General features: G+C 49.1%; 1 protein-coding gene across 8 annotated transcripts in view; it reads right to left on the bottom strand.

Moving 5' to 3' along the window:
* Window positions 1-11536, bottom strand: part of EFCAB6 (EF-hand calcium binding domain 6) — a 250449-nt gene that overhangs the window by 42337 nt on the left and 196576 nt on the right. For all 8 annotated transcript variants that reach the window (XM_045467278.1, XM_045467283.1, XM_045467280.1 and 5 more), the window contains 3 exons: window positions 10554-10709; window positions 4026-4218; window positions 573-764 (listed from right to left, as the gene is read on the bottom strand). In XM_045467278.1, the coding sequence (XP_045323234.1) occupies window positions 573-764; window positions 4026-4218; window positions 10554-10709 (541 nt within the window). The remainder of the gene's footprint in view (window positions 1-572; window positions 765-4025; window positions 4219-10553; window positions 10710-11536) is intronic.

An 11536-nucleotide genomic window follows, 5' to 3' on the forward strand; every position in this document is an offset into this window, starting at 1 on the left:
CCTCGCTTCTGTGGACACCAGGTCATCTTCAGGGATCTAAGATTCCGGAGAATTCTGAAGCAACCAGACAAAAGCAAGCTCCCAAAGTTCTTTGAAAACAAAAGAAAACCAAACCAAAACAAAATAAAAAGGTTTTCCATAAAGTATACACACTTACCTTTTTTTTTTTTTTTTTAAACTTTTTTTTTTCCAACGTTTATTTATTTTTGGGACAGAGAGAGACAGAGCATGAACAGGGGAGGGGCAGAGAGAGAGGGAGACACAGAATCAGAAACAGGCTCCAGGCTCTGAGCCATCAGCCCAGAGCCTGACGCGGGGCTCGAACTCACGGACCGCGAGATCGTGACCTGGCTGAAGTCGGACGCTTAACCGACTGTGCCACCCAGGCGCCCCCACACTTACCTTTTAACACTCTATGTAGAATTTATACCAAATTTTCATTCGGAGTTAGCTAATTACATGAGGCGATTGCCCTTTTACTTGATGTCATTTTAATCAATTACCCGTTTGGCAAAAACTACTTTTAACCCGGTCTCAAAGAGAAGGTGCTCAGGTCATGCCAACATCCTTACCTCTTCGGAGAAAGAGCCGAAGTTCTGGAGAAAATATTTCCAATTTATATGGGGGCTTAGATGAATTTTTAGTTTTCTCAAAAAATAATGATACTGGTTATCTGTGAGTTTGTGACAGAAATCCTTAAGAACTTGTCCAAAATCTGAAGCCTTTACAAACCCAGTGTCCTCTTTATCCAATGCAGAAAATGCCTACAAAGAGAGAGAGAGAGAGAGAGAGAGAGAGAAGGCAGATGTTACCATCCAGTGAATATTTAAAAAATATTTTTTTTATGTATTACTTTCTGACTGTGAGTGAAGTCAAGTGTGTTTGAGTCCCCCGTAAATCCTACCTTACTGACCAAAGGCACCATGAGTAAAACACTGAGACAGGTAAAGGAAGCATGGGCCTGGTGTGAGAGCTTCTGTGCTGCAGGGAAGGGTCGCTTCACTGACCCCCCACCGTGTGGCTATGGAGAGGCAGGGGAGTGAGGAGCCCTGGCCCCTTTCCCATAGGGCTTTGAAGCCACCCGAGCTCCAAGGAGGCCTGCTTGGCAGAGGAGGAGAGAGGCTCCGGGGGGGCGGAAACAACATGCCCAAAGTGACTGTCACAGGGGGTCCAGATGCAATCCTGCCACAGTAGGGGTGGGGTGGGGGTCCCAAGGTGCAGCCTGATTGAGAAGTGGCCGGGAGGAGCAGTTAAGGGACCGCCCCATCCCCACTCCCACCCCGAGGCTTATACTGGGAGGCTGCTGCCCTTCCTGCGACCCAGGGCCAGTGCCTGTGTGGCCTCGGCTCATGGGTGGATCCCCGTGGCCACGAGCCGGTGTTGGAGGGGCGGGGGTGGGGGGCGGCCAGGGCCAGCCCAGCCGTACTCCAGTCAAACTGAAAAACTGCAAAAACGTGCTATAAAAAGAAAGCACATTTTTTTTCCATCTGTCGGAACAAAATCATTCATTTTTATTGCACTAGGAAATCTGTATCAAGCGGGGGGTTAGGATCTTTTTTTTTTTTTAAAGTGAGAATTGAATGTGCGTGCAGACCCCAAACCACATTCCCTGCTGGTTAATTCTCATTCAGGGCTAATTAAGCCCATCCCATCCGTCCATGGGGGTGGTGATATGTGTGCAACCAAATTAACCTTAAAATACCGTCTAGCGTCAAGTTTTTATTTAGCGTGTGGTAACAGGACAAAGCCGTGGGTGGTGGAAAAACCCGGGACACCCCCCTCCGCCCCACCTCTGCTCAGAAGTGGACTTTGAATTCCACCTCTGCGTTCCTACCATGAGATCTTAACCTCCGTGACCTTAGCTTCTGTGGTAGGAAAAGACGGACTTTGCAACTCACATTGTCGTTTTACTATGGCCCGAAAACAGCTGTACGTGTACTGGACACATAGTGGATCTCAACAAATGTGGAGAACGACCATAAAAATGAGCCCAGTCAGCTGAGCATCTGTGTTACGAGGACGTTAGAAGGCAGTGCGCTGAGGGGCGCCTGGGTGGCTCAGTCGGTTAAGTGTCCGACTTCGGCTCAGGTCATGATCTCGCGGTTCATGAGTTTGAGCTCCAGGTCGGGCTCTGTGCTGACAGCTCGGAGCCTGGAACCTGCTTCGGATTCTGTGTCTCCTCTCTCTCTGCCCCACCCCCTGCTTGCACCCTGTCTCTGTCTCTACCTCTCAAAAATAAACAAACATTAACCAAAAGACAGAAGGCAGTGTGCTGGGCAATCTATAAACTCTATAGAAATGTAAGTTATCGTGATGTCGTTTCAGAAACAAGATGCATCTGAGACACATCTCCAGTGACATGCAAAGACGCACAAACGTGCCCGGTAGCCTCGCTGATGGCTGTCCTCAGACCTCGCCATTCCTCTGTGCCTCACTGCCCCAGATGCCCTCTCTCCCTTCCATCTGCCGCTCTCTTGGCCCGACCTCACTCTCTTGCTTAAAACATCACTGCCTAAGGAGTGTTTCTCAGAGGTGAGAATCACGGTTCCCCCTAGAGGTTCCACGAACCTCAGTTTGAGAAACATCCTGATGGATGCTAATGGTGCCACTTTACGTCAGAAAGAGGCAAAACCATCCTGCAAATGGACTTGTTTGGTCTGGAGAGTGCTTTAAAAACCTGAAATATGTCCTGACATTTAGAAACCACGAGGTTTCAGAGCATCTCATGAAAAATGGAAATCTCTAGCAAAGTGGGGCCAGTTTTCAGCTCAGCAACAGTCGGCTGAGACTGAGGAGAAGCTGTCCTTTCAACGGGGCTGGGTCTCCAGCCTGCTGCGGCCACTGCCTGGGCCCCTTCATCGTCTCTATGACCCTCATCCCGGTGGACATCCGTGTTCGCAATGCTCATGGGGTGACCGCTGGGCCCAGCGCCATCTCACACACGGGCGCTGGAAGGTGCATAGAAGATGGCCTGTGTGCTTTCCAGACGACCCACGTGTTCAGACTAATTTTTATCTTTGCAGAATCATTAAAATAAAGACATAAAAATCTTAAATCCTCACAGGGAACTCCTAGATGTGAAAAATGTCTGCTCACCAGCACAAAGGTCAAGTTGGCTGACATTCTAGAACTTTCACAGGCTGGCTGCGTGGCACTTGCCTTTCTCCTTCTCTCTAGTCCCTTATACTTGGACCCCAGAGCCCACCTCGCTGCCATACCCTAGGGGATTATTCACTCGGGGGATTTAGTGAGCATGGTCCTAGGTTTTTGACAGTGTCTGAAGGACAGTCTTGCTCTGATTGTGTCCAGCATGGCCCCGGCTGCTTTGAACCTTCGATCTCATTAAACTGCGAGGCCTGCTCTCTGCAGACAGCATTTTCTCTTCTTGCTGCTGCTGTAGGGGAAATGGAGGTATGGACCAGTCTCGGGGACCGCTGCCCCACCACGGGCACGGCCACAGCACTGTTTTCCAAGGGCTCCAGCACGGGCCACAGCATCACCCCTACACGCTCTGCAGTGTCATACAGATGTCAGCGGTCAAGTATCTGTCACTGTACTCGGGGGAGCACCTTGCACGTCGCCTGGCTCCCGGTGTCCTTCCCGATGAGTCTTTGTGCCACAGCCGGGCCCTGGGCAACCTCTCCAAGGCCACCTGGTGCTATGGGCCCGGTGCTCACGGGACACACTGGGCCTGCTCTCCCCTCGGGACCTCTGTGCTCTGCCCTCTCTGCCCAGAGCCCCTCGCCCTTGCAGACACAGCACCTGCTAACCACTGAGCACTCCTACCCCAGAGAGTACACGCTGGGCACAATCCTGGCAGCTCCTTGTAGAGCAAACACGGGTACACATGTGCTCAAAGGCACCAGCTGATCTTGCCTGACCCATCTGAGTTCTGACACCCCACGAGAGTGAAGAGAGGGGCGGGGGGCCGGGAGGAGGGGAAGGCTGACAGCAGCTCTTCGTGAATTCGCATGAGCACCGGGACTTCAGTTTCTAAAGTAAAACTACGTTTCGCTCTGTCGTACCGTTGACAAAGCCGCATTGGAGGAGTCGACAACTTCCTGGATACTCTTCACGACCTCCGCCGGGTCTAGTGTCGCAAAACTGAGGGGCGCGCCCTCTTTTTCTTTCGGCGGAGGTCTTGTTGGCTTGCTGTTCTCCACCGCCTTCAAGAAGTCAAGGTAATTGAAGGAGTTATCGTGCCAGCTGATTCCCCAACTTGTCCCAAAAGAAAGAAAGGAATATATTAATTACAAAAAGCAACCCCACCGCTTACTCATTCAACAAAGAGCTGCTGAGCACAGAACAGTGTGCAGACCAGGAATAACGTTAGGACGCTGTTCTCTGGCCCGGAGGTGCTCACCTGTCAGTTAGCTATGAGAGCAGACGGGCACACACCGACACTGCAATATGACGGAGCGAGGTGAGGGCTGCGGGGCCCACAGACTTAAAGCCTGGACAGCGGGGCTCACAGCTTTGGACAGCAGAAGAAGGGAAAAGGAGGCCCAGCTTAGGAACCTGATGCACTGGCTGGGGCAAACAAAGATGCCTCCGCAGAGACGAGGCGGGGCAGGGCAGTGTTATGGGAAGATACACCCGACAGTTGGCATCAGGGGCGGTCAGGAAATAAGACTGGAGGGTGTGCGGGCTCACGACTGTGGTCGTCGAGACCTCGGCTCATGAGGGCTGGACTGAGAAATGGTTGGGGGAGGTGGAAAAAAAGAGAAACATGTCAAACAAAGGCAGTGGAAAGGGCAAGAGGAACTGAGTAAAATGTATGTCAAGTTCTTTTTCAAGACTGGTCGGAACTGAGTGGTCAAGCTGAAAGCATTCAGGGGACAGTTTCACAAAACCTACACAGCTTAGTATTTTCTCAGATAGAAATTCTGAGCGCATGTCTCAATGAGGACAGCCATGTGGAGACTCCTCCCTGCCCTCCACTCTGACACAGAAGAAAATACCTTTACATTTGAGAAGAAAATACGGCGAGAGAAAATCCCAAAGTTTCACGAGAACATAGATCCTATTTAAAGATGTAAACTGATGCAAAATAAAGTTTAATTGCATTGAAAGTTCACCTTTTTTGGTCACTTAAATTCTCTGGGGACTACTGGCAGTTTAACACCTAAGCTTTCTTTCAGTGGGATGGAGTCCACGTCAGAGAAGAACAGTGTGGAATGTTGGTAAGCCAGAGAGAGAAGTTTCTAGTGACTCAGATATCTGCTTCTAAAGAAAATGAGCCAAGAGCTGTGCTTTTCCAACCCACAGCTGCAGAGCGGCCTTCCACAGGCCCCGCGTCGCTGGCTCCTATGATGGAGACATGGGGGAAAAGGCTAATCAACTCTATTTCATCAGCAGGATAAATTGCCAACTTGGTATTAAAATTTAGTAATAAAATCAAATGCATATGCTAATCGCAGTATTATTTAGAAAAGTCTATTTTGGATCTAGAAATGAATAATCTACATATAATTACAAATAACAGAGATGTTTATCATCAAGAGGTCTTTGAGAAGAAACAAGCAATTCAGCAATGGATCCTTATTAAGGTTTCAATTTGTAAAAAAAAAAGTTGATCACCCCCATTGAAAGGTGGACTACAGAAATTCCACAGTCTTTTTGTTGTTATTTATAAAAGTACCAAGCCTAACTATATTTTAACAAGACTCTCTTACAATCATTTAGTTAATTATTTATCTGGTGCTGTTTTTCTATGATTTATTCATTGAATGCATATGAATTCTTGTTCAGCTGGAAATACATTTAGTGAGAGGAGATCCTGTTTAAGGAAGAAGAGAACGTATAGGCATATTTGAGGATGAAACGATTCTTCTTCCGTTACACACACACACACACACACACACACACACACACACACTGCATTGAACTTCTCTCAGCTCAAACACAGTTGAGTAATGGTTTCAACATTTTAAGGAAAAATTATTTTCTCCTTAGGATTCTATGCTCAGACAGGCCAGCAATCCGTGTGAAGGAGATTAAATAACTTTTTTCAGACAAAGAACTCAGAAAATTTATTTCTTGTCTGCCCTTTCTTAGAAAGTTACTTCAGGAAGTACTCCAACAAAACAAGGATGGAAATCAAGAAATAAAAAGGCGGGGTGGGGGGGTGGGGGGGCGCCTGGGTGGCTCAGTGGGTTAAGCGTCTGACTTCAGCTCGGGTCATGATCTCGTGATTCGTGAGTTTGAGCCTCACGTTGGGCTGTATGCTGACAGCTCAGAGCCTGGAGCCTGCTTTGGATTCTGTGTCTCCCTCTTTCTCTGCCCCTCCCCTTCTCAAGCCCTGTCTGTCTGTCTCTCTCTCAAAAGTAAGTAAACATTTTAAATAAATAAATAAATAAATAAATAAATAAATAAATAAATAAAAAGGTATGTGATACAGGAAACGGGAATGGGATCCAACCTTGCTGGGAAATGGTAGGGACAGACCTGGGACAGGACAATGTGGGGGCCCGGCTCCAGAGTGGAGGGTAGCAAGGAACACCTGTGAGAACTGTAACTGGGGTGGAGTGTGGGGGAAAGCGGAAGGGTGACAATGTTCAATTTTAACTGAGCCCCGGGTTCCTAGAAAACAGCTCATTACGTTCCTGGAAACAGCTTACACAAAGAACCACCTTCCCCCATGTGACCTAGAAAAGACGCATGGGTACCCAGGTTTGCCTACAACAAGCTGGACACAGAGGCTCGGGGACGGTGCCGCCGGGAGGAAAGCTAATTTTCATTCGTGCTGTGGGCATTGAACACGTAATCATAATTGTGAAGTGCTGGTCAACGGTTTTTGAGTTTTAGAATCGACCTGTGAACCAAGCACAGAAGGCCTGGTTGTGGCTGCAGGATAGAAGGTTAAGTTGAACTTCCTTTTCCCCAAATTAAAACCGCGCCTGACAAAAGACGGGACATGGAAGAATCAGAGAGGGACAGTGGTAGAGAGAGGAGGGGAGGCTGGCACGCGCAGAAACGGGAGGTAAGAAAAAAGTCGAACAGACTGAAAGCCAACAGCTTTCCCTTGTCCCCCAAGAAAACTGAGGTCACAGGGCAAATCGTCTCCCCCAAATCTGGAGGGATCTGGGCAAATACAGAGAATTACAGCTAAGATCTGCTTTCCTAGACTGAAAGCCTTTGGAGCAGGAAGCTGGAAGGAACACTTAAAAGACACCATGGAAAACCGGTGGGGGCCGTGAATGGACTGTGTGCGGGCAAGAGACTCATGGGGGCCCCTCTCCAGCTAGAAGTAGGCATCAACGTGGGGTTAAAAATAGAAGGACCAGATGCTCCCCATCCCTCATCCTCAGGGAAACGCAAATCAAAACCACCATGGGATGTCACCTCACACCCGTCGGCATGGCTAAAATCAGTAACACAGGAAACCACGGGTGTCAGCGAGGACGCGGAGAAAAGGGAACCCTCGGGCACTGTTGGTGGGAGCGCACGTTGGTGCTGCCACTGTGGAAACTAGCATGGGGCTTCCTCAAAAAGTTACCAATAGACCCAGCCCACGATACGGTAATCGCACTGGGTATTTACCCCCAGGATACAAAGACACGCATTCAGTGGGATCCACGCACACGGATGTTCACAGCAGCGTTACCGACAAGAGCCAAATTATGGAAGCAGCCCGAGTGCCCGTCAACAGGCGAATGGATAAAGGCACAGGTGGTGCGTGCACACAATGGAATATTACTCAGCCGTCACAGAGGATGAAATCTCGCCACTGGCAAAGACATAGATGGGACTAGAGACTATAACGCTAAGTGACAGGAGGCAGAGAGAGAAAGACAAATGCCGCATGATTTCACTCGTAAGTGGAATTTAGGAAACAAGACAAATGAGCAGAGGGAAAAAAAAAAAAGACAGAACAAACCAAGAAACAAACTCTTAACTATGGAGAACACAATGCTGGTTACCAGAGGGGAGGTGGAGGGGGGATGGGGGATACTTACCGTGATGAACAAAATAAAGAGAAGGAAAAAAAGAAAACAATTATGTCATATAAAAAGGAAAGGAAAACTAGAAGGACTGGTTAAAAGTGTGTGCAGGAAGCACTTGGGCCCCATGTCCCTCCCCAAATTCCAAGCGTCTGGGTACCTGTGCCCCTCCCCCAGCACTCGCAAGGGGGGCTCTAGAATTCGTGCTCTCTGGAGTCAGTGTTCCTCGACTGAAAAGCACGCGTCCCTAGTGCAAGATAGGGAGGGTTCTTAACGAAAAGAGGGATTAAGCGGAAGTTTATATCCTGGTTGTACTAAATAGTTTTCTATGGCTCTGCAACAAAACACCGAGAGTAGCGGGTGGCTCAAAGCATCACACATTTCTTTCCTTACGGTTCTGGACACCAGAAGCCAGAAATCGGTTTTATTGGGCCAAGATCAAGGTGTCGGCAGGGCCGTGTTCCCTCCAGAGGCTATGGGAGAATCTGTTCTGCACCTCCAGCCTCTGGTGGCTGTTGGAGATCCTTGGCTTGTGGCCACGCTATGCCGATTTCTCCCCCCGTGCTCACCTCTGGGCGAGGTTCTCCCCCTGTGCTCATGTCTGGGTGACGCCTCTCCCTGACTCACTTTCATAAGGACACTGGTGATCTGAGGCCCACCCGGATGATCCAGGATCATCTGCCCACCTCAAGACCCTTAATCACACCTGCAAGGACTACTTTTCCGTCTCACGTCACATTCACAGGTTCTAGGAATTAGGACCGGGGTATCTTTGGGGGGGCGTTATTCAGCCTATCACACCGACTGCTGAAACTTCCAGGCTTCCCCTCCCAATCAGCTCCCAGACTGCCGGCAGCAGGGGACCAGAGAATCTTCTCTGGTTGGGCTGCCAGATTTAGAAAAACAGACCAACGATAATCCAGCAGGGCACCCAGTTAAATTGGAATTTCAGACAAACAAAATAATTTTAACATAAATGTATCCCAAATATTGCATGGCACATCCTTAAACTAAAAATATTATTGTTTCTCCAGAATTCAAATGTAACGGGGCATCCCTCTATGTTACGTGTCAACACCAGTCTCTGGGAAATCTGACCAGCACTGCCCCCCTCTCCAAATTTTAAAGATCCTGACACTGGGGGTCCTCCAAAGAAACCGCATGCCAGATTGCCCTGCCACAGTAGTCCACGCTGAAAGTTCAAAGCAAAGTCAGTAAGTTCTACCCCTCTGCACGGAACTTCTAACCTGCTTCTTAGGACCTCACTCTTAATGTGGAGATTTTCGAACGAGGAAACTAGTAGAAAAAAGCAACACGGAGGAGAGACTCCTCAGGCAAAGAAAACTTAAAAAAAAAAATCCATCGTTAACACCTTCAGAGAAATGAGATCACACATCCAGGACACGAGAACGTGATGCTCCGAAAGAGGAACACCCTGGGAACAAAGACAAGTTCTGGTCATTAGAAATATGGTTAAGTGTGATGGCAGAAACAAAAGTCCCAAAAGAAACGGTTGAGAGTGAGATTGAAGAAATCTTCCGGACGGGGAAGCAGGAAGGAAAAGATGGAAGATGGGAAAGACTTGAAAATATAATGAAACATAAATAAACTGTAACAAAAAGGGGGAGGGGGCGCCTGGGTGGCTGGTTGGACGGTCGGTTGAGCGTCCAACTTCGGCTCAGGTCATGATCTCACGCTTCCTGGGATCGAGCCCCGCGTTGGGCTCTGTGCTGACAGTGTGGAGGCTGCTTGGGATTCTCTCTCTCTGCCCCTCCCTGCTCACTCTTTCTCCCAAAGTAAATAAATAAACTTAAAGATGTATATAAGGAAACATCCTACGTGGTTGAATGTCCAATAAAAATAGGAGTTCCCCAAAGAACGGGAGAGGATGTCAATGAAATCATCAAGAAACTTTCTCAGAATTAAAGGACATGACAAAGGCCATCCAGGAAGATGAGTGTGAACACTGTAGAAAGAGATTTTACAACCGGAGGTGAGTTGGGCGTTTAATTACTGATCGTAAGTACGCAGGAAACGAAGCAAACAGGAAAGAAAGAAAAGATAATTATTAATTCCGGGGAAAACAAAATGCTATGCAGGAGGGGAAAAGCGATCCGTGAAACAAGTCACGATGTTCCAAACCCCGAATGCTGATCTACCCGAAACCGTGATGCAGCAGCATGATGGCCCGTGGAGGGAAGTGTGTGTGGGTTCCACAGAGAGGCGGGGGGCGGAGTGGGTGAGGCGGTGGGTGCCGGTTAAGCCCACAGCTTCCAGGTACGGAGTCAACAGACAGACACCGTCTAAAAGTTAAACACCGGGAAGCAGCTATAGAAGCTTGTCACTTAGACATTCGACTCAAGGACCAGAAGGGATCCGTGGAGCCGTCAGACTTGTTGACTCCGGGGACGGGGAAATTCGGAGGTTGCACTCTCCTTGCGCTGGGGGTTGACTCAAGCTGCTTACAACGGAGCCACGGGGACGCCTGGGCGTCACCTCAGTGGCAAAAGGCTGTCGGCACGGGCAGGGAGGGAGAAGCAAAAGCAATGCGCCGGCCTGTTTTCCGGTCCCGTCTATGTGAGAGGCACAGTGGACCCAGTGGAAGAAAACCTGTTCAGAAGATCGGTCAGGTCCTCTTCCTTCAGGTGACAACCGCATCCCCGCAGCACTTCCCGCATCTTGCTCACGGGTATGTAGCCATTTGGGGATGGATCGACTTTGGTGAGTGCTTTGCTGAGGTCGTGATAGTGGTCTTTAAGCTTGTCCCTGAAAGAGAATACATTTGAGGCATCCCCAAACCAGGAAAACAGATCATTTCTTTAAAGCAAGAGTTGGTGATTGTTCTAACGTGATGATTTGCTGGGTCGTCGAGGAACTGATCTTGAAGGCGTTTTGCAGCCTTGGCGTAACTTTTGCATTAAAAGGTATTCTGGAAAAAATAGTGAGTTTGTACCGTCATCATTTTATTATTATTATCTTTTTTTTTTTTAATTTTTTTTTTCAACGTTTATTTATTTTTGGGACAGAGAGAGACAGAGCATGAACGGGGGAGGGGCAGAGAGAGAGGGAGACACAGAATCGGAAGCAGGCTCCAGGCTCTGAGCCATCAGCACAGAGCCCGACGCAGGGCTCGAACTCACGGACCGCGAGATCGCGAGATCGTGACCTGAGCTGAAGTCGGACGCTCAACCGACTGAGCCACCCAGGCGCCCCGTAGAATTTGTTACTTTAAAAATAGAACAAGGAATTAAAAACTACAGAGAGCAACACTCCTCGATGTGCTCAGTGAAAACTGGGGGAGCACCTCTTACATGCCCGCTACGGCTCTGGGTATCGGGACGCATCTAGGGGCTCAAACAGGCATCCCCAGAAGAACTTACATCCCAGTGGGGCGAGGCCGGCTTGAGACAGAAGACATTGGGAACACTGCACAGGGGGTCAGTGGAGACGGGGAGCAGGACTGAGGACCCCGCCTGGGAGCAGGCTGCAATTCCCATGGGGAGGTACAGGTACGCCTCTTGGGGAAAGACGCACTCGAGCAGAGATGGGTGTCACCCCCCACCCCCACCCCCAGAGAGCTCTCCTGGGTTCAG

This window comes from Leopardus geoffroyi, chromosome B4 (assembly GCF_018350155.1).
Source record: "Leopardus geoffroyi isolate Oge1 chromosome B4, O.geoffroyi_Oge1_pat1.0, whole genome shotgun sequence".
NCBI classification, from domain to species: domain Eukaryota; kingdom Metazoa; phylum Chordata; class Mammalia; order Carnivora; family Felidae; genus Leopardus; species Leopardus geoffroyi.